Source organism: Eleutherodactylus coqui, chromosome 3, assembly GCF_035609145.1.
Source record: "Eleutherodactylus coqui strain aEleCoq1 chromosome 3, aEleCoq1.hap1, whole genome shotgun sequence".
NCBI classification, from domain to species: domain Eukaryota; kingdom Metazoa; phylum Chordata; class Amphibia; order Anura; family Eleutherodactylidae; genus Eleutherodactylus; species Eleutherodactylus coqui.
The window spans coordinates 280,675,550-280,698,436 of record NC_089839.1 but is presented as its reverse complement, the minus strand read 5'-3'; the positions used below and the strand labels follow the sequence as shown (position 1 = coordinate 280,698,436).

The 22,887-nt window shown below is 43.8% G+C and overlaps 1 protein-coding gene across 1 annotated transcript; it reads left to right on the top strand.

Annotated features, from left to right (window-relative positions):
- The first annotated feature begins 2,846 nt into the window (after positions 1 to 2,846).
- SERPINC1 (serpin family C member 1) lies at positions 2,847 to 20,562 on the top strand. Its single transcript, XM_066594755.1, has 7 exons — positions 2,847 to 2,932; positions 13,143 to 13,519; positions 14,960 to 15,175; positions 15,317 to 15,454; positions 16,586 to 16,976; positions 17,598 to 17,662; positions 20,248 to 20,562. Exons 2-7 carry the CDS (start codon positions 13,145 to 13,147, stop codon positions 20,422 to 20,424), a joined length of 1,362 nt encoding a protein of 453 aa, XP_066450852.1. The 5' UTR covers positions 2,847 to 2,932; positions 13,143 to 13,144; the 3' UTR covers positions 20,425 to 20,562.
- Positions 20,563 to 22,887: the final 2,325 nt, after the last annotated feature.

The window sequence follows — 22,887 nt, the reverse complement described above, 5'->3', positions numbered from 1 at the left end:
AACTGTTGGATATCAATGGAGAACTAAGCAGGGAGAAAGTAATATCTCTGCCGCTTCGTAAAAGAAGTTATTGAACATTATATTGCAGATTTAATGTTGCTGCCTTATGAACCGTATAACTGTCACTTTGAATCGCCGGAATACCCCTTTAAGTGTTTACACAGCGCTCAACATCAATCAAAAAAAACATTGGCCAGCTGTTTTTAGATTGACCATGCCAACACACATCACCCCAAGCCTACAACGAATAACATTTTGCCTGAAGTTTTTGTTCTCTGCTCAGGACTGTTGGTCCTTCCTACTTTGTTTTTTTTCCATAACTTCTTAATTCTGTATTTTTATTTCCAGAGAAGAATTAAGGTACCTTCACATGCAACAACTGTTGGCTGCATAAGTGCCTGGATGCTGTCTCGGTGACTATTGCTTTTGTGCTTTCACACAGGAGTGATAGTCGGAGAATGGAGGTGAAGCCCCTCCAGAACGCTCTTCTGGCTGCCTGCCTCCATTCACAATCGTTCAAAGCTTGAACACCTCCTGTTTACACTGAGTGATAAGTCCTTGTGTTTCAATGAGCTGAATGGAATGGCTCTTGACTTCTGAGCAACTTCTCCCTCAATGCCATGTTAAGGCGGGTGGGGAGGGGGGAGGTCATGGGTCGGCAGTCGCCCATAATTACAACTTTTGAGCAATCTATGCAGGCGACTATCGTGTGAAGGGACCTTTACAAAATGACCAGTTATTGGTACATAAAAATCTTCAAATTCAAAAACAATTGCCCACTTTTTACATTTGCCTTGTGAAGTGAGGATGTTATACCATATTCCCCATATTGCCAATGGCATTCAAAATTTTTTGCTTTATGCTCCCGCCCTCCCCCTTCAGATGGGGCACATCTGTAATTCGAATCACAAATGCCACATATGACTCCTATTTTGAGCCTTCATGGCAATTTTTTTTTTTTTTAACTGGCTCATTCCGAGTCAGAACTTGTTTTTCTTTTCTTTTTTTCATCAGCTAATGGATCCTGCATCTTGTCCACTTTTTAGGCTAGGAAAGATCCCCGAAGAGTAGAGATGAGCGAACCTACTCGGACACGCCCCTTTTTCGCTCGAGCGCCGCGTTTTTCGAGTACTTCCGTACTCGGGCGAAAAGATTCGGGGGGCGCCGTGGGTGAGTGGGGGGTTGCAGCGGGGAGTGGGGGGGAGGGAGAGAGAGAGAGAGAGAGAGGGCTCCCCCCTGTTCCCCGCTGCTACCCCCCGCTCCACCATGTCTCCCCCCGGCGCGCCCCGTATCTTTTCACCCGAGTACGGAAGTACTCGAAAATCGCGGTGCTCGATCGAGTAATTACTCGAAACGAGTATATTCGCTCATCTCTAGCTCATCTCTACCGAAGAGCCATTGGAAGCGTGGGCGGTGGAGGCCCCTTATGGTCTTCCTTTGGATTTTTAAGAGCAGAATTGACTGTGTTTACCTGTTTACTGGCCAACCTTTGTCATTGAGTAACCAGGCTTAGCTATGTCAGTGTCCGATGGGACGTAGTAATTACTGATAAGTCACGTTACTCTGTCTTGCAATACAGAAGTCCATGTAAGGGCACATTCATACATGGCTCTCTAGTGCACTGCAAAAAACACAAAACATGTATTTGGCACAATTGTGGCTTTTAATATAATTTAGTCGCAGAATTTTAGGCCATGCAAAAACTTATTTTAGTAAAGTCCACTTTTTTCCTTTTTTTTTTTCCCAAACTTTGTTATTGTCATTCAAAAATATTAAATCTAATAAGGTAAGAAAATAGACTGTGAGGGGTCCTATGTGCACCACGGAAGAGTTGAGAGCGTTGGGAGAGATTTATCAAAACTAGTGCAAAGTATAAGCGGTGCAGTCAGCCGCAGCAACCAATCAGATCACATCTCTCATATTTCGGAGGCCTTTTAACCCTTTGCAATCCAATTTTAGATTTAGGGTTTCCTAGGGGGCTTTCTCTTTCTGCCATTATACAATGGCGCCATCTGCTGGCTAGAGTCAGTACTGCGGTATGTGACATGCCGGAGAGGCCCCCAGAACAAAGCGGCCGGCAATATATAATAAGAATACCCTGCTGGACATCTTCCGACATCGGAGTCGCACAGGCTTCAATCAGAATGTAGGAAGATGTCAGACAGTGGATTGGAAAGGGTTCAAATAAAAGCTGAAAATGGATTGCTTGCTATGGGCAATTGTTTGCACCAACTTTCATTAACCTTCCACAATTGTCTATTAACTACTCAGTACCGGATGATCAGTGTAAGGTCTCGTCCAGACCAGTGGATTGAAATAAAAGGATACACACGGGCACAGTATATGGATTGACTAGTCTGTATATTGCTCTTTTTTTAAGGCTTGTCTTTTTGCTTTGTTAGTCTACTTTTTGCCATTCTTCATTTCCATTGTCAAGCCACAAATATGGATCAAAAATGATAAAAGATGCACATTTTTTCAGCTTCAGTTGACTTTTACGGGCAAAGATGAGATGGCAATGTATATTTAAAGTAAAGATTAAAAAAATACATATTTGGTCATTTACTGCGTTGGCCGACATTAAACATGGGCATGAAATGGGTTCCTGTGAATGAGCTCTAAAATGTGTTAATATTGACCTATTTTCTGTCTTGGTGATTGACACCACAAAGCAGTCTGTTGGTGTTTGTGAAGCGTTTTAGAAGATCCTATAGCTGGATCTGGTAACAAAAGAGTTAAATATAATTCCCACCCAAAGCAAAGAGTCAAATACGGGTTTTAGATTTCAACTGGCTGGTCATGCACCTTTCACCTGGCGGCCCTGACCCTGGTGGGGGAGTGGGACGTTCAGTACCTCTACTGTGAGGACATTGCGTAGTTCACCTTCCACAGTACAAAGAAGATCACTGAAGAGCAGAAGGACCAGGACCCGGTAGGACCGCGCACTTTTACTTATTTCATAATTTTATTTTTTTTGTTACAAGGCCTTCAGGTTTTCTATCACATTTACAAACGTATATGTGGTTGGGTTCCCCATTCGCAGGGCACGTTCACATGTGGTGGTTTTTATATGGAGTTTCAGTAGCAGACAATTTGCAAGGTCCAATACAGACCAAGTAGGGTGGATTCGCTGTGGCTTTCAACCAATGAATTGATGGAGGGGAAATCTCAGACGAATCCACATCAAAATCCGCAACATTTGCTGCTGCAGAAAATCCGCCATGTTTGAACATGAATGTTCTTCTAGTCCTGGTTTTTCTGAAGCTTCGGGACCCCTTCAGTACTAGATAGCTATAATGGGGAAAGGATTAACCATTTTGGTGGTAGTGGGAATTTTCCAGATTGCAAAAATGGCATAAATTGTGCCAAATATGTCAAAATTGTCCAGATGGCATACAATTTGGACAATAATATGTACTAATCTATTTGGTACAACTTGCTAGACATATACCACTTATGCCATATCACGGCTGCCATGTACATCTACCCCAATAGATTGAACTAAAAAATGGCCACCAGCATGGAGATTTCCATGGGGTCAGAATATGACTGCAAGAATTGAATTGGCTCTACTGAACTCAACATAAGAACCGTATAGTGATCGAAGTGCTGTAGAAACTGTGGGGGTTCAGGTTTAGTGTTTGCAATAGTCATCCTAAAATGTGTCTGGAACCAGCCTCCGGTATAGCAGTGTTAGTGCTGGCTATGTGTAATGCACAGCTGCATGACTGCACGGCTGCATGACTGCACGGCTGCATGACTGCACGGCTGCATGACTGCACGGCCGCATGACTGCACAACTCTTTAAAGGCCATCGGAAGGGAATGTATATCATTGCCCAAGTCTGCAATTTAATCATATTACTGATTGACTGTGGAGTGCAAAAATTGTCAAAGTTTCCTACCTGTTGCATATCTAGTGACTGCGTATTGGAGAGCGCAGTGCAGAGAAGACCCATTCTCACAGATGCTCACGGTTCAGTTCCCCTATATGAAGCATACATACATATAAACTCACAAGGCTCTATATCGCAGGAAGCCGGATAAGTTTTTGAAGTGTGGAAAGAAACTGGAGGAAATCCATATGAATATGTAAAAAAAACTTGTAAAGTTGGTCCTCGTTATATGAAATGACAAGATAAGGGACTTTTTATATGGGCCTGGTGTACATTGCAATTGATATCCTTGCCTGTATACAAAACTTGGTTATACTGTAGTTAGACTGATTTATCGTCAATGACCATTTATGAAAAAAAAAAAAAAAATCCCAGTAAATACTGAGAAGTGCCTCAGATCTACAGAACAGGATAAATCATGTAGCGCCATTGGCCAACATGGACAAATAGGAAGATCCCCAAGGCAAGTATTTAGTCACCTAGATAGGGACTTTTGGGGAAATCTTGTAACTTTTTTACTCCGAGAATATATAAATACGGTAATCTAGTTCATCGTAGTTTGTCACCGTGAAAAGCTGCCTAGTCGGATCTGGTAGGACTCCAGCTGACCTGCCCATAGGGTTTGGACTTTGGGAGAGCGCAGGGGGCCTATAGAATCCCACACTAAAAACTTCACTTATTTGTAAATGTAGAGTTTCGATTGTTTGGTCTCTGATTGCAAATATAAATAGAGAACATTATCTTAAGTGGACTTTAGACTTGTGGTAAAACCTGTCAGCCCCATAAAGGCAGAAACTTCCTATCCGTATCTAGACCTACAGGAGCCGCTTCCGGCCTTCTGTATAAAGTGCTGGAAGAACCCGAATCCTCCACTTGGATGATTATTTACATTGGTTTCTACTGGATATCAAGTGGTTGCTGTAATGCTGCTATAAAGTTGTTAGTCAGTTATAGAAATATAAAACAGGAGAAGCTATTAACCCCTTAGTACCAAAGCCGGTTTGCAACTTAATACCTGATTTAATTTTTTTTTTCTCTTTTCATTCTTTCCCAATTTTTGGGGAACATATAACATTTTTCTTCACTTATTATTCAATTTATTTCTAGAGGCAAGATTAACAAAATCTGTAATTACCATTTTAGCGACATTTACGATGTGGTATATGTTAAATTATTTCTGTGGGTCGGTACGATGACGTCGATACCAAATCTATATAGACATCTCTATACAGTAGAAATCAGAGACGTAACTTGAAGCTCCCGGGCCCCGATGCAAAACTTGTAACAGGGCCCCCAACTATAATGGTTTATTCATAGTACTGGGTTCCCTATATGGAGAAGAGAGACCTTATGGGCCCCCTAAGGCACCTGGGCCTGGGTGCAACCGCATCCCCTGCATCCCCTATAGTTACGCCCCTGGTAGAAATGCTGTGGGTGCTACTGGCTCATTCACTGGGCAGCCAGAGGAATGCATGACTTCCATGTGATTGACCAGTTGTTCATATCGCTGCACTTTGCATGCATTGGAACTTGTTATTGGTCCTTGGATTGAAGAGTCCTTCTCCGTAGCACCGAGAATCTAAGGTGTATGGGTTCTTCAAGAAAAAGGCAGGCATGCTCGATAGTAGAGGACTGGGTGGACCGAGGGCTTCCCAAATGTTCTCTTTTATTAGTTAATGTTTTTGCCCTTTTTGTGATTTGTTTGTGGGGTAATTTGAGAGTTTTACGTGTGCGCACCAATATTACAGTAACCATTTACGTGTGCGCACCAATATTACAGTAACCATTTACGTGTGCGCACCAATATTACAGTAACCATTTACGTGTGCGCACCAATATTACAGTATCCATTTACGTGTGCGCACCAATATTACAGTAACCATTTACGTGTGCGCACCAATATTACAGTATCCGTTTACGTGTGCGCACCAATATTACAGTATCCGTTTACGTGTGCGCACCAATATTACAGTATCCATTTACGTGTGTGCACCAATATTACAGTATCCGTTTACGTGTGCGCACCAATATTACAGTATCCGTTTACGTGTGCGCACCAATATTACAGTATCCGTTTACGTGTGCGCACCGATATTACAGTATCCGTTTACGTGTGCGCACCGATATTACAGTATCCGTTTACGTGTGCGCACCGATATTACAGTATCCGTTTACGTGTGCGCACCGATATTACAGTATCCGTTTACGTGTGCGCACCGATATTACAGTAACCGTTTACGTGTGCGCACCGATATTACAGTAACCGTTTACGTGTGCGCACCGATATTACAGTATCCATTTACGTGTGCGCACCGATATTACAGTATCCGTTTACGTGTGCGCACCGATATTACAGTATCCGTTTACGTGTGCGCACCGATATTACAGTATCCGTTTACGTGTGCGCACCGATATTACAGTATCCGTTTACGTGTGCGCACCGATATTACAGTATCCGTTTACGTGTGCGCACCGATATTACAGTAACCATTTACGTGTGCGCACCAATATTACAGTAACCATTTACGTGTGCGCACCAATATTACAGTAACCATTTACGTGTGCGCACCAATATTACAGTATCCATTTACGTGTGCGCACCAATATTACAGTAACCATTTACGTGTGCGCACCAATATTACAGTATCCGTTTACGTGTGCGCACCAATATTACAGTATCCGTTTACGTGTGCGCACCAATATTACAGTATCCGTTTACGTGTGTGCACCAATATTACAGTATCCATTTACGTGTGCGCACCAATATTACAGTATCCGTTTACGTGTGCGCACCAATATTACAGTATCCGTTTACGTGTGCGCACCGATATTACAGTATCCGTTTACGTGTGCGCACCGATATTACAGTATCCGTTTACGTGTGCGCACCGATATTACAGTATCCGTTTACGTGTGCGCACCGATATTACAGTATCCGTTTACGTGTGCGCACCGATATTACAGTATCCGTTTACGTGTGCGCACCGATATTACAGTATCCGTTTACGTGTGCGCACCGATATTACAGTAACCGTTTACGTGTGCGCACCGATATTACAGTAACCGTTTACGTGTGCGCACCGATATTACAGTATCCGTTTACGTGTGCGCACCGATATTACAGTATCCGTTTACGTGTGCGCACCGATATTACAGTATCCGTTTACGTGTGCGCACCGATATTACAGTATCCGTTTACGTGTGCGCACCGATATTACAGTATCCGTTTACGTGTGCGCACCGATATTACAGTATCCGTTTACGTGTGCGCACCAATATTACAGTATCCGTTTACGTGTGCGCACCAATATTACAGTATCCGTTTACGTGTGCGCACCAATATTACAGTATCCGTTTACGTGTGCGCACCAATATTACAGTATCCGTTTACGTGTGCGCACCAATATTACAGTATCCGTTTACGTGTGCGCACCAATATTACAGTATCCGTTTACGTGTGCGCACCAATATTACAGTATCCGTTTACGTGTGCGCACCAATATTACAGTATCCGTTTACGTGTGCGCACCAATATTACAGTATCCGTTTACGTGTGCGCACCAATATTACAGTATCCGTTTACGTGTGCGCACCAATATTACAGTATCCGTTTACGTGTGCGCACCAATATTACAGTATCCGTTTACGTGTGCGCACCAATATTACAGTATCCGTTTACGTGTGCGCACCAATATTACAGTATCCGTTTACGTGTGCGCACCAATATTACAGTATCCGTTTACGTGTGCGCACCAATATTACAGTATCCGTTTACGTGTGCGCACCGATATTACAGTATCCGTTTACGTGTGCGCACCGATATTACAGTATCCGTTTACGTGTGCGCACCGATATTACAGTATCCGTTTACGTGTGCGCACCGATATTACAGTATCCGTTTACGTGTGCGCACCGATATTACAGTATCCGTTTACGTGTGCGCACCGATATTACAGTATCCGTTTACGTGTGCGCACCGATATTACAGTATCCGTTTACGTGTGCGCACCGATATTACAGTATCCGTTTACGTGTGCGCACCGATATTACAGTATCCGTTTACGTGTGCGCACCGATATTACAGTATCCGTTTACGTGTGCGCACCGATATTACAGTATCCGTTTACGTGTGCGCACCGATATTACAGTATCCGTTTACGTGTGCGCACCGATATTACAGTATCCGTTTACGTGTGCGCACCGATATTACAGTATCCGTTTACGTGTGCGCACCGATATTACAGTATCCGTTTACGTGTGCGCACCGATATTACAGTATCCGTTTACGTGTGCGCACCGATATTACAGTATCCGTTTACGTGTGCGCACCGATATTACAGTATCCGTTTACGTGTGCGCACCGATATTACAGTATCCGTTTACGTGTGCGCACCGATATTACAGTATCCGTTTACGTGTGCGCACCGATATTACAGTATCCGTTTACGTGTGCGCACCGATATTACAGTATCCGTTTACGTGTGCGCACCGATATTACAGTATCCGTTTACGTGTGCGCACCGATATTACAGTATCCGTTTACGTGTGCGCACCGATATTACAGTATCCGTTTACGTGTGCGCACCGATATTACAGTATCCATTTACTGCATCGTTGTAGAGAGGGAGTTGATCCCGGGATTTATTGTCCTGTTTATGAAATACGGTTTCCCTCCTAGGATGGTGTTGCTGCCTTATAGGATCTTTTGCCGCCTTCTGGGTCGACATTGCAGGATAATAGGCTGGAGCAGATGGACTTCTATCTTTCTTACTGTGCTATGTTACTATGTAGCTTTATAGGTTCTGCTAGACCTCTAGGACTCCATTCTCAGTATCTGACCCATTACGCCTTTTTTTTGTCATTATGATATACTATATAAGGCTGAAAAAAGGAATACACTATCCTAGCAAAAGTCATTGGAAACTTCGAGCAAGAATCTAGAGGAGTATTTATTTTCATATGTTAATACTTAGTGGGGCTCCTTAGGTCTTAATGACAGATACTCTCCGTGGCATACTTTCTGCTAAATCTGCTAGACTTTAGCTGGTATTTCCCTCCATTCATCCTGCAAATGCTGGTCAGTTCTCTAAAAAAAAAAAAAAAAAAAAAAAAAAAAAAAAGCTGCTGTTCATATTACCTGACTTGACGTTCTAGATCGGCCCAAAGATGTTGAGTAGGATTCAAGTCGGGACTCTGAACAACTCTATCCTCAAGTCATCGTAAAACAGTGTTGGATTTGTGACAAGGCGTGTTGTCTTGCTGGATGTACGGCCGACCATTCCCAGAGTATTACCACATTGTTGGCAGCACATTATTGTCTAGAATGTCAGGTACACCTCCGTGTTCATGGTTCCTGTGACTGCAACCAATGGACTGAGACCATAACGAAACCTCCACCGTACCTAACTGGTGGCACAACACACTCAGGCAAAAGGCATTTTCCAGCATCCTCCACACCCAGGTATGTCCATCTGATCTGAAGATGGAGTAGTGTGATCAGTTACTCTATAGGACGCTCTTCCATGGCTCAACTGTCCAGTGATGATGCTCCTTACACCATTATAGACAGGCTGATGTATCTTCTCTGAGAGAACTCACCAGACGTTTGCAGGATAAATGGAGCGAAATACCAGCTGAGGTCTATCAGACCTTAGTAGAAAGTATGCCAGGGAGAGTATCTGCTGTTATTAGAGTCAAAGAAGCCCCACTAAATATCAACCTATGGAAATAAATATTACTTTAGATTCTTGCTCAGGTTTCCCATTACTTTTTGTAGGATAATGTATGTTCAGCCTATTATCTTGCAATGCTGATGCAGAAGAAGGCAAAATGGGCAGGAGAAACGGAGGTCACCAATATACACTAAATGGAGTACTGCTAGGGAAAGTGATATGGAAAAAGACCTGGGGGTACTAGTGGACTGTAGACTTAACTGGAGTAACCAATGCCAGTGAGCTGCTGAAAAAGCAATTAAAGTCTTGGGTTGTATTAAGAGAGGTATCGGGGCGAGGGACAAGAACATTATTCTCCCCTATATAAGGCACTAGTCAGGCCTCACATGGAATACTGCGTACAGTTCTGGTCACCGGTGCTCAGGAAAGATGTTACAGTGCTGGAGGGGGCTCAAAGAAGGGCAACTAAACTAATAAACTGAATGAACGGACTGGAATACACAGAGAGGCTTCAAAATTAGGATTATTCACCCTGGAAAATAGACAGCTAAGGGGCGACCAAATAACTATGTATAAATACATGAGGGGACAATACAAGGATCTCTCCTATGATCTGTTTATACCCAGGACTACGACGGTAACAAAAGGCCATCTGCTATGGTTAGATGGAAGCAGGTTTCATCACCAACATAGAAGAGGGTTCTTTACTGTAAGAGCAGTTAGACTGTGGAACTCTCTGCCTGAGGACGTGGTGATGGCAAAATTAATGGAGGAGTTCAAGAGGGGACTAGACGTCTTTTTAGAGCGCTATATTACAGGATATAGACATTAAATAATCAGCGGGGTTGTTGATCTGAGTCTTGCAGTCAGTTAGGAACTAGAGATGAGCGACTATACTTGCTAAGGCTAACTACTCGAGCGAGTAGTGCCTTAGCCGAGTATCCTCCCGCTCATCTCTAGTAGGAACTTTCAAATGTTAATCCAGGGATTATTCTGACTGCCAATATGGAATCAGGAAAGAATTTCCCCCTCCCCAAATTGGCTTCTGCATCATTTTTTTTCAATTTTTTTTTGCCTTCCTCTGGATCAACAAGTAGGGGGTGGAAACAGGCTGAAACTAGATGGACATTGTCTTCTTTCAGCCTAACTTTCCCTAACTTTAGAGTAAAAAAAAAATCCTTCTTGACTCCAAATCTATTGCAGATTAGATGTCAAATTAAAGCATCTCCTGCTTTCTTCTATTTATAAAAGATCTATTCTAAAAAAGAAAGCAGGGAAATTAATTTACTGTACATATTAGGAGTTACTTGCTACTTCCCACAGATTACAACTAATTGCAGGAGGTTCCAGCAGTATTGCTCCCTGTATCAAAGGGATATAGTAAATTGGACAACTTCGTTAGTCCCACACCTCTTGCATCAGGTATAATGAATTCAAGAATAAGGAAACTCCAATGAGTGTGGATTATAATACAGGAGAAATTCTTAATGGTGACAAGGCTATTTTATAGTACAGTCTAAGGCTGGATTCACACGAACGTATGTCAGCTCGGTTTTCACGTCGAGCCGATATACGTTGTCCTTGTGTGCAGGGGGAGGGGGGAGGATGGAAGAGCCAGGAGCAGGAACTGAGCTCCCGCCCCCTCTCTGCCTCCTCTCCGCCCCTCTGCACTATTTGCAATGGGGAGAGGCGGGGCGGGGCCAATTCTCGGAACTTAGCCCCACCCCCACCCCACCTCCTTTCATTGCAAATAGCACAGAGGGGTGGAGAGGAGGCAGAGAGGGGGCGGGAGCTCAGTTCCTGCTCCTGGCTCTTCCATCCTCCCCCACCTGCACACGAGGACAACGTATATCGGCTCGGCGTGAAAACCGAGCCGATATACGTTCATGGAAATGCACCCTAAGGCAGTGATGGTGCACCTTTTAGAGACCGAGTGCCCAAACTGCCGCCCAAAACCAACTTATTTATGGCAAAGTGCCCACACATCAGGGGGTGGCGCTTATCACAGTGTATGATTTTACCCCTGTCGTTCTAAAAAGCACAGGGCCGCTTCAAAATAGACAGTGTGCAGATTTTGACTTCTTTTTGGATGCAGTAATACTCAGCGGAAATTTCTGTGGAAAATTCTGCAGCATTTACGCATCCAAAAAGCAGTCAAAAACTGCACACTGTCTATTTTGAAACAGCCCTGCCCATTTCCGCCACCTGTAAACATACCCCAGCGGTAATAGTGACATCCCCCAGAGCGGCCCACAGTATAATAGTGACATCTCCCACGGCGGCCCCCAGTATAATAGTGACATCCCCCACAACGGCCCCCAGTATAATAGTGACATCCCCCAGAGCTGCCCCCGTGGTAATAGTGACATCCCCCAGAGCGGCCCCCGTGGTAATAGTGACATCCCCCAGAGCAGACCCCAGTATAATAGTGACCCCCCACAGCGGCCTCCAGTATAATAGTAAGACCCCACAGCGGCCTCCAGTATAATAGTAAGACCCCACAGCAGCCCCCAGTATAATAGTGACTTCCCACAGTGGCCCCCAGTAGTAATTGTGCCCCCCCACAGCGGCCCCCAGCAGTGACAGTGTCCCCCTGAGACCCATATACTTACCCCTTACTCCTTGTGGAAGCTCCGCTGTTCCTTTGCCCGGCACACTGGCAGCAGCACTGATCGCAGGTGCACACTGTGCCGTCAGTGTGTTCCCAGATGCCTCCTCCCCCTGCTCTCACTGAACCTAAGAGGAGACGTCAGGGGAGGCGGATCCCGGCTGCACACTGATGTCAGTGTGCGCCGGGATCAGCGCCGCTAGCAGGGCAGTGAGTGAATATCGTCAGGGGAGCCGCGGCCGCTGCCGGTATTCACTGCTAACGTGGTGAGTGGCCGGAGGCACGTGCCAGTAGGGTGGGCTCTGTGTGTCGCCTTTGGCATGCATGCCATAGGTTCACCACCACTAGTTTAAGGTGTCTTATGTAAGTGGCCATGGCTTTGTGCTGTAGTGTATATTAGTAGAATAAGTTTCCAGATCTCACTGTAGCTTGGGATAAAGTTTAGAGCACTAGTCATATAAGAACAAACATGATTTATTCTTACTTTTTTAATTTCGTCCTTGGAAATGACTGCAAGTCAGGCATCCAATAAATGGGGTTTCATAAAGGACCTTTTTCCTATAACATTATCATTATCGTAGAAAATCATGAAGGGGTTTCTGTCAGCTTGATCATGCTGTGCAAACTGCCCGCAGTATGTTATAGAGCAGGAGTAGCTGAGCAGATTGATATATACTTTTATGGGGAAAGACTCAGTAGAACTTGTATTTTATTGGTTTATATCTCTGCACATTCTAGGCTGAACAGTCCAATGGGCAGAGCTATCAGATCTCCAGAGCTCCACCCACTGGACTGTTCAGCTCAGAATGTGCAGAGATATAAACCAATAAAATACAAGTTCTACTGAGTCTTTCCCCATAAAAGTATATATCAATCTGCTCAGCTCCTCCTGCTCTATAACATCATGCCTGCAGTTTCCTTTTAAGCATGTGACCTTTTCAATGCTGTCTTCTCACATCTATTGTAGGTATGCATCTCCTTCCAGTAATACTCTTAAGTCTTTTGGGCTTGGTTTCATCCCAAGCCCAATATCCTGACATTTGCTTAGCTAAACCCAAAGACATTCCTCTGAATCCCATGTGCGTCTATCGGAAAGAAGTGGTAGAAGATGAGGAACAAGAGACTAAGGAAGCCTCTCCTCCAGAGAAGATCCCTGAGAATACTAATCCGAGGGTCTGGGAACTCTCCAAGGCAAATTCCAGGTTTGCTATGGACTTCTTCAAAATTGTAGCAGATTCTAAGACCGAATCAGAGAACCTCTTTATGTCACCACTGAGCATCTCTCAGGCCTTCACCATGGCAAAGCTTGGGGCTTGTGAGAACACTTTAAAACAGCTTATGGAGGTGAGTACAGAAATGTTACTGTAAGTACTTACACTGCAGGACTGCACAATGTTCTGGAGTTATTGTTCGAGTTTCTTAGCGTTTGTATTTTACATTCTTATTAACCCCTTAATGGGAGTCTGTCATCTACATGTGTTTTTAACTAATTTAGGCCAGATAGAGAAACATCTTAAGGCCCATTTACACGGGCCGACGATCGCTCAAAGATCGCTCAAACGACAATTTGAGTGACAGCTTTGAGTAATCATTTTGCATAAATTTTTAAGTAGCTACTCAGCTACTTAAGAGCAATTAAGTGTGCAAATGAAGCCTTTGCTGAATGCAGTTAATAGCCCAAGGCTATTATCTGCTCTCAGATCCTTTGTTCTCCAAGGGCAGACCATGCTATCAGCACTCCCCGTGGAGAACTGCTGATGAGGCTGACCGATTTTTAGGTTGGACTGAATTTAACAATCTGCTAGCAGTGCACGAGGGGCGCACAGTTAGACGCAACGATTATTGCTAAAACGATTGCCTTTTACGGATTTTTTTAAAATTTTTTAAAGGGATCATCGCTCTGTGGAAATGGACCTTTACATTTTCCTACTCAGTTTTTATGATTTGTAGAATTTTTTAATTCGGCTATCTATACATGACTATGGGGGGTGGCCATCGTGCCCGAGCTAAATTTAACAGCATTTATAAGATAAGCTTTACAGCCGATTCATGGGCCATTCAAACAATGGAGAGGAGAAGCCCCATTGATTTGTATGGGAGACCGGTATGGCAATGCTGTGTGACCTGTGCAGAACAATTTTACAGGGAGGGGGAGTAGATAGTCACAGCTTATACATATTGTGAATGGTGGATCCTGTGTTCTCTACATATAGGTAAACAAGGGAGATGGAATAATACCTCCACAGCGCCACCTATTGGAAGGCAGCATTCCTTCAAGCCAAAGTTAGACTCTTTATACAAGCCTTGTAACAATGACTGGGAATTAAAAGCAAAGCCAGACTCCATGTACAGACAGCTGTTTCAGGGTATTTGCCCTTCATCAGTGTACAGTAGGAGTCTGGGTTTGCTAGTGAGAGGCCTGGGACGGGGGTCAGAAGCGCTATCTTTTCTCCTTAGGGAGAACACCTAGACAGAGATATATAATTAGTGCCGCAGACTGGGTAATGGGCATACAGGTAACTTTCTAATATTCAGTATTGAGAAGTTCTGTGCCATTTACTTTATATAGCCACAACCTCTTCTTCCCAAATAGCTATGCTGCCCTTGTTCTTCAGATGGCCACAGATAGTGTGGCACATGACATGGTCTCATCCATCAGTGCATTGCCCCTTTGCCACTAGTGGCATATTGCAGGCAGTGGAACATTGTTGCCAACAGGCCCTTCAATTTTGGATATGCAAATATTTCCAGCTAAACCCTCATGTCCTTTCATCCTATAAATAGGTTTTCCACTTTGACGAAGTTTCTGAAAAGGTCTCAGATCAAATCCATTTCTTCTTTGCCAAATTGAACTGTCGATTATACCGAAAAGCCAACAAGTCCTCAGAACTGGTGTCAACAAATCGTCTTTTTGGAGAAAAGTCTTTGACCTTCAATCAGACATATCAGGATATCAGTGAAGCCGTTTATGGGGCTAAACTATGGCCTCTGAACTTCAAGGTGTGTACAAAATCCAAATGTATTTCTGAGAAGGTTTCGGCATCGTTATGTTGTTCTTAAACTATAGAAGTGCATTAATTATATGACTACAGGCGGTTAACATGATCCAATTATTCAATTATGATCTTTTTTTTATATTAGGAGAAGGCTGAAGAGTCTCGGAAAATCATCAATACTTGGGTGGCCAATAAAACGGAGAACAAAATCACTGATGTGATCCCAGAAGATGCCATCACAGCAGATACCATCATGGTTCTGGTGAACGTCATTTACTTCAAGGTGCGAAATGAAACCAAATATTCATTTCTGTAGGGACAGATTGGGAACTGAAAATGGGCCTGGGGAAAAAAAAGTCTCAAAGTGGCCTTTGTTGCAGGTGGGTCCAAATTACTAGCAGAGGGGGCCAACACAAGTAGGAAGGGTTATCAAAATGCCTTGTATAGCCACATTGGTGGGGCCTAGGAAGATAGTATAGAACGTGTGCAAAGTCATGGTACCATTCCTTTAAATTTTGCTGACTTTTCTCTCCACATGGTCTGTGTCAGTCCCCTCCTCCTGGGGAGCAGGTCTGCAGAAGGTGCTCCATCTTCCCTTCAGCTGCAGCGAGCTCACTGTAGTGCAGTCAGTCCCCACATTTAACCAAGTCCCGGCTCCAGCCTTGCTTGACCATACCGGCCCCTGGCCCAAGCAGGATCCCTCCCTGTAGAGCCTATGGACCATCCACCCCTGCACATCTAGGCCTGGGCCTGGCACTACCAATAGAGATATAACTTTATTAGATCCCTTTTCCTTCCTTATCAAATTTCGAAATATTAAATTGGCAAAAATTTGGTACAAGTGAGGGTAGTTTACAAGACCACAGTACACCATGCAGCAGAGGTGTAATTCACAATGTGAAAGTAATCACATATAACCTAAACAGTGTTCCCTTCCCCCCACCCTCCCGTTCTTAAAGGGTAACACCAGTCTAAACCATAATTTCCCAAATAAATTGTCACCTGTTGTCCTGATGCCTGACATGCATCAAATGAAGAAAAAGCTTGGATACAATGAATCTGGTTCATGGCATAGCAACAATCCAAGAATATAGTTGGTGACGACTACAAATTTGCATAGCCCTGTGTATTCTGCTATTGTCACTGACTACTCTTCAGGCTCCTTTATATGATGTAGGGCTATTACCAAGCAGTCATCCCTGTTCCTCACTGTACTGGTTTGGAGTATTCACACTGCCTGTGACATGCATGCTGCTGTGCAAGGCACAGGCTGCAGCCTCTCCTGTGCATCTGTGGCTCTACTGCTCAGAATGTGGAATGATCTACAACTTCTGCTCATACCAACTGTATGGATAGCTAGGTGACTTTGTTTGTTGTGCTGCATTAAAAATATAATCTTTCTAATTGTTTTTAGGGTTTATGGGATTCAAAGTTTGATGCCATGAATACGCAAAATGCTGCATTTCATGTCCCAGGCAAAGTCGAGCATTGTGAAGTCCCAACTATGTATCAGGAGGGCAAGTTCCATTACTATAGGGATGATGCAGTCCAGGTTCTTGAATTGCCTTACAAAGGCAACGATATCTCGATGGTGTTGGTTCTGCCATCAGATAGCACATCACTCGCCACAGTGGAAAAGACCTTGTCCTTGGAAAGGTTCTTAGAATGGACGAACAATGCTGAAGAAGTCCAACTATCTGTGCATCTGCCCCGCTTCAGGATTGATGACAGCTTCAGCGTTAAAGAGAAGTTAGGGAAGATGGGTCTGGTGGACCTGTTCGACCCATATAACGCACGGCTGCCAGGTAACTTGTGTGCGGGTGTCCATGCGACCGCTGATGTATACTTTAGGCTATCAATGTATAAAATATCTGGTATATACTGGGCTGTAACAGCAATTATAATTATGAGCTTTTGACATGCGCATGATCAGCGGATTTGAAGCAATTCGCATATCTGATTGGATAAACCGTTTTTGATTCAGGTATATCTCCTAAAATTTGAACTCCATTCGTTGGACCTTTTTACACCAAACCATTTCAAGGCACATTTGTATAAGATTGGTTTTATGCAAAAATCACCCAAAAAGTGATGATTTGGCTTTAGGTCACTACACAGATTAAAAAAAACCAAAACTTTTAGTAAGCTGATCAACTGATTTGGGATGATCCTAAATCCAATGTGAGTCTTGGCCGTTGAAACAAGCTGCAATATTGTGGTCGCGACAACCCAACGATGCAGCAGTTGTGTAAGGCTAATGTATGGTCGTCGCCTTATTGTCATTTGCTCCCCTGTATAGTCCAAATGCAATCTTCAGATTTCTGGTTTAGACCTGGAAACGGTCGCCCTCTTTTGACAGTTGTGCTTCAATGTTTTTTTTTTGTAAATGATCATATGTGACCATTTTATTCTTTTTTTTATCATAGGGATTGTTTCTGGAGGAAGATCAGATTTATACGTGTCGGACGCATTTCACAAAGCATTTTTAGAGGTAAGATAAATACCTTAAATGGGTTTTCTGGTTTTAGGAAATATTTATATAATGAAAAGTTTTTTTTCCCCCATATGCTTTCTATATCGGAGCTTCTCGATCTGGGTCTTCATCAGCCAGGACAGGGTGCTGTTAGGACCTCACCAGTGTTCGAATTCCAGGCAGGCCAAAATTTAATGGGTTGTCTGGCTACTTAGTTTTTAAAAAACAGCTCAGAGTGCTTTAAAATAATAATAAAAAAAACAAGTAATGCTTTATTGATCATCTGCTCATCGCATTTCGACACTAGCCGGGTCTCCCCACCACCGGTCTCTGTATTTCATGGCCTCTGTCGACAAACGTGACCACTGCAGCAGTGGCCTGCTACAGCCTGTGACTTGTTACAGCGCTCCCATGTCTCTTGGAATGGTGGAAGAGAAGAAAATAGGGTGGCATTCCCCTGGAAAATGATGTATGTAGTCAATGGGCAAAGTGAAGAAAGGGTTTACGGTAATAGATTGGGAGGCGCTGCCGACCCAGGATAACACCAGAGTGCACCGTGGGCTCTGTGTGGTCCATTGCCGATTCCAGCTTCCTGATTGGCTGGAATCGGCACACGCGGCGGGGCGGAGCTACGGGATGACACGTAGAAGGGGCGGAGCCAGAACGCCGCTCGTGCCCGGACCGACCAGAAGGGAGAAGACCCTTCTGCGCAAGCGCGTCTAATCGGGGGATTAGACGCTGAAATTAGACGGCACCATGGAGACGGGGACGCCAGCGCAGGGAAGGTGAGTATATAACTTCTGTATGGCTCATATTTAATGCACGATGTATATTACAAAGTGCATTGATATGGCCATACAGAAGTGCTGAACCCCACTTGCTTTCGCGGGACAACCCCTTTAAGTTGGACAAGAAACCAGTAAAATGACACGTTGCGGGGCAATGAGCCCTTTCCTCAGTGATGCTGGGGGATATACCACTATGGCCGGGTGGTGAGCTTTAGCTGTGCCTCCTTAGTTATGTAGACACAGGTTTTTGAAAACTACGGGGATACAGTCCACTTGGCCATAATGTTGCACCTTCCAGTATCACTGAGGAAGGGGCTCGTTGCCACAAAACATATCTTTTTGCTGGTTTATTGTCTAATAAAAGAGAAGTCAGGTTCAATTCTCCTGCTTTTTTTAAGTTTTTTGTACACTTTCTGATTTAAAAAAAAAAAAAGTGTTTGTGTCCTCGATGTTCACGTTCCTGTTGACAGGGATGAGCACAGCCAGTGATTTAATTGCAGCCGTCAGGATTTACTCTGCTTTTTACTCAGAAACCCTGTTCCAAATCATATAAACCCTACATATCCTGAAGCTCACCTTCTCGCTATGTGCTGAATTTCAATAGGAACCCCCACCGATTAGCTGTTGTTTGGGCTGAAGTGCTCAAGCACGGCACTGAGCTGATTTAATAAAAACCTCACATGCTCGGCTCAAGGACTTCACCAGAGCAGCACCCATCCTCTGGAACGCTCTACCCCAAGGCATCCGGACAACTCTTGAAATTTCAGATGCGCCTTAAAAATTCATCTCTTCAGGGAGGCATACCAAACCCCCTGACCTAGTCCCCCTGCCCCTTCCTGTGACTCCCACACCTTCCACCCTGCCTATTGCATACGTCCTCTACCCCTGCACCACCTTACCACCCCCACCCTGTTTATGGTTTCCACATGAAATTCTCGTATTAACTGTGTTCCCTAATGCCTCATTCCCCCCTCCTTGTACCTCCTGTATCACCCCTACCCTGTTTGTTTCAAACTCATTGTATATCACATGTAATTGTTGTATTGTCTGTGTTTCTTCCATGATTAAAAGCGCTGTGGAAGAAGTTAGCGCTATACAAATAAAGATTATCATTATCATCTGCTGCGGTAAAGCCGACCGCTTCATTTCTATTGCAGTGGCTTGACTTGCTACTACATAAAAGATACCTTCTCTTCAATGCAAACTTTGCCTGTAATATCAAGCCTGGTCACAGTATAGGAAAATGGTGCTATTAGCTCTGTGTACAATCCCACCGGCCCAATAAACAGCTGATTCGCAGGGGTCCACCATACTATTGATGGCCTTTCCATCAATAATTTACAAATCCCTTTAACTCCCCTATCCACTAATGAGATGACTGTGCTCATCCTGTTCCTGTCTATACAACAAAGCTTACAAGAGACCTGCAGATAACAGGAAATATTAATCTATGCTTTAGTGGCCTAAGTGAAAACTGTAGTATTTCAAGATTTATTTTTTTTCTTTACATGCAGAGTCAGATGAAAAAAAACCCACAAAAAGTGTTTTAAAACTAAGTTTATACTTTAAAACCTAATAGAAATGTCATTTTCTGATGATACGTTGCCTTTGAGATCTCGGAGTACAAGGTTGTGCTTAGTGCCAGTAAACAGGATTCTCTAAACGGCAATCGCATGAAAAAAATACGCACATGTGAACGGACCCATTGGAATCAATAGGTTCTATTCACTGCTTCACATATATTCCGGTATGGATGAGTCCAGAGTTTCCTAAGCAGCTTTAACTCAACAAGAATGAAATGTCCCCTTTTTTCAGGTCAATGAAGAGGGCAGTGAGGCTTCGGCAGCGAGCACTGTTCTGGTGACTGGACGCTCGTTCAACCCAAGGAGAATCATATTTAGAGCCAACAAACCCTTCATGGTCTTCATTCGCGAAGTTGCACTCAATGCTATTATATTCATGGGCCGAGTGTCCAATCCTGGATGTAATTAAATGTAGAACGACCATCATTCCAGCCACTTCCACAATTCTGCCTTCTAGTCTTCTTAAAGACGTGATATCATTTGTTTTCACCTGTTTAATGGAAATATTAATATTTGATGCTATAATAAAAATCATATTCTAGGCCCATCTCTTGTTTCTTTGTGTGTTAAGAGGAACGGATCCAAGTGAGGACAAATACAATACTTAGGGTTGGTAATTGTTAGACATGATAGATTAAAATGACTTTCCATTCCTAGACAAACCAAGATGGCCGCTCCACTTCTCAGGGTATCTGATGGACACTGCGTATTGGTAGTACATTGGTAGTCTAAGACAATACATGCTGGCCAATCAAAGACTACCGATGTACTACCAATATACAATGTCCATCAGGTACTCGGAGAAGCGATGCAGCCATCTTGGTTTGTCTGGGACCGGATGGTTCTTTATAATAACTTGACCTATATGTGTAGGAAACCAACACCCGTCCATATGCCATTTGGGTCTGCACTCTATCAACTAGAACGGAGTACTGCTCTGTAAGCATGCGTATAAAACTAGGTATAAATGCTTTATTTTCCCTACTGTAGTTGAAAGATTGGGCGTGTTGGATTCAAGGTGCCTGATTCTTTCGGCCCCTGGGTGATAAGTCAGTGCCAGAGGGGGCTGATAGTGAATTTTCCCCTCTTACCATTGTAACAAAAACATACATCTAGTCTATCCTACTGTGAATGTTTATGACACAGAGACTTAAAGGGACATTCCCAAGACTAACTTGTATCACCGATCCCTAAGATAGGTGATATAAGTCTAATCGGTGTGGGTCTTGCCGTTGAGACCACCATTGATCCCAAGAATGGGTGCCCTGTATCCCCCTCTCTTCCTCACTATGGGCTCACTGCCCCTCTTATAGTAAGTAGCAGCTTGTATGGAGCGACAGTCCATCATTTACAGTGCTGCTTCATGTATCTTCAATGGGACTGGTGGAGATGGCCAAGTGCTTGTACTCGGCTATTTCCATCGGTCCCACTAACATGAGTGGAGAGCCGCTGCACATGCTCAACCTCCACTCCATTTGATCTCCACATCACTGCATAGGGTGCAGTGAGCCAGCAGTGAGGAGGTGAGCGCAACACGGGAAACCCATTAGTGTTGTATCAGAAGTGAGACCCCACACGGATCAGACTTTTATCACATGTTCTATAGATAGTCAATCTTGGGAATACCCCTTCCCGCCCCATGATGTAAGGGTACGTCATCAGAGCGGGGTACTTCCCGCAAAATTACGTACCCTTACGTCATAGGGATTGCGCGAGATCATAGCAGATCTCGCGCTATCCCGCAGCGGGAGCCGGCTGTCAGTGATAGCCGGCATCCCGCTGTGACGGCGGGGGCATCAGAGTTGCGCCCACCCGCCGTTAACCCCTTCCCTGCCGCGATCTAAGTAGATCGCGGTAGGGAAAGGGTTCACAGACGGAGCACGTTCCCTGTTACAACCAGCCGGCTCTCGCGATAACATTGCGAGAGCTCGGCTGGTTGCTATGGCAACAGGACGCCGGATACCGGCGTCCTGTATTGCCATTGCCTAAGATCGCTGTAATAAGTGATAAGGTATGGCAGGAGAGAAGTCCTGTCATGCCTTATTGCAGCGATCTGCAGTGCTGTGGTGAAAGTCCCTTAGAGGGACACAAATGTTGTAAAAAAAAGAGAAAAATAAAGATATAAAAATGTAAAAAAAAAAAGTTAAACCCTTTTTTAATGCTTTTTCTTATATTAGCATAAAAAATTTAAAAAAATCCCACGTATTTGGTATTGCCGCGTCCGTAACGACGCGTACAATACATTGAACACGCTTTTTATCCTGCACGGCAAAAAGCTTAAAACGCTAAAAAATTTAAATGAATACTATAAAAGGAAGCAACAAACTTTTGCCCCATGTGGTGTGAATGATTTTGTGTTTTCAGGTAAGTTTGAAAGGTTCAGCCAGCGGTGATCGTGAATTATGAAATTTAGTAAGATATGGGTGGAATTGCTCTTGGACTTTGTTCAATCACATATTTACTGACCCAAGACTGAAAAATGATCTAATTACCAGTTATATCTAATTAAACCTTAATGAGCCGTCAGCTGCAACTGCACTATATACAGTCATGAAAAAAATCTAAAGACCCCCTCTCTGCATTCTTTGATTTTGCATATGAGAATATAACAAAAAACATCTGGTCTTTTGAAGGTCTTAAAATTGGGTAAATTCAACCTCAGATGTTTAACAAAAACTAGGCAAAATGCAGAAGCAGTGTGTGAAAAATGAACACCCATTGAATCAATAGCTTGTAGAATCACCATTAGCAGCAATAACGTCTCTTTACAACGTTGCTTCCGCTCATTGAGGTTTGTGGACATTCGGTTATGTGCAGCTCTGTTAAGGTCCCACCACAGCATTTCGGTTGGGTTGAGGTCTGGGCTTTGATT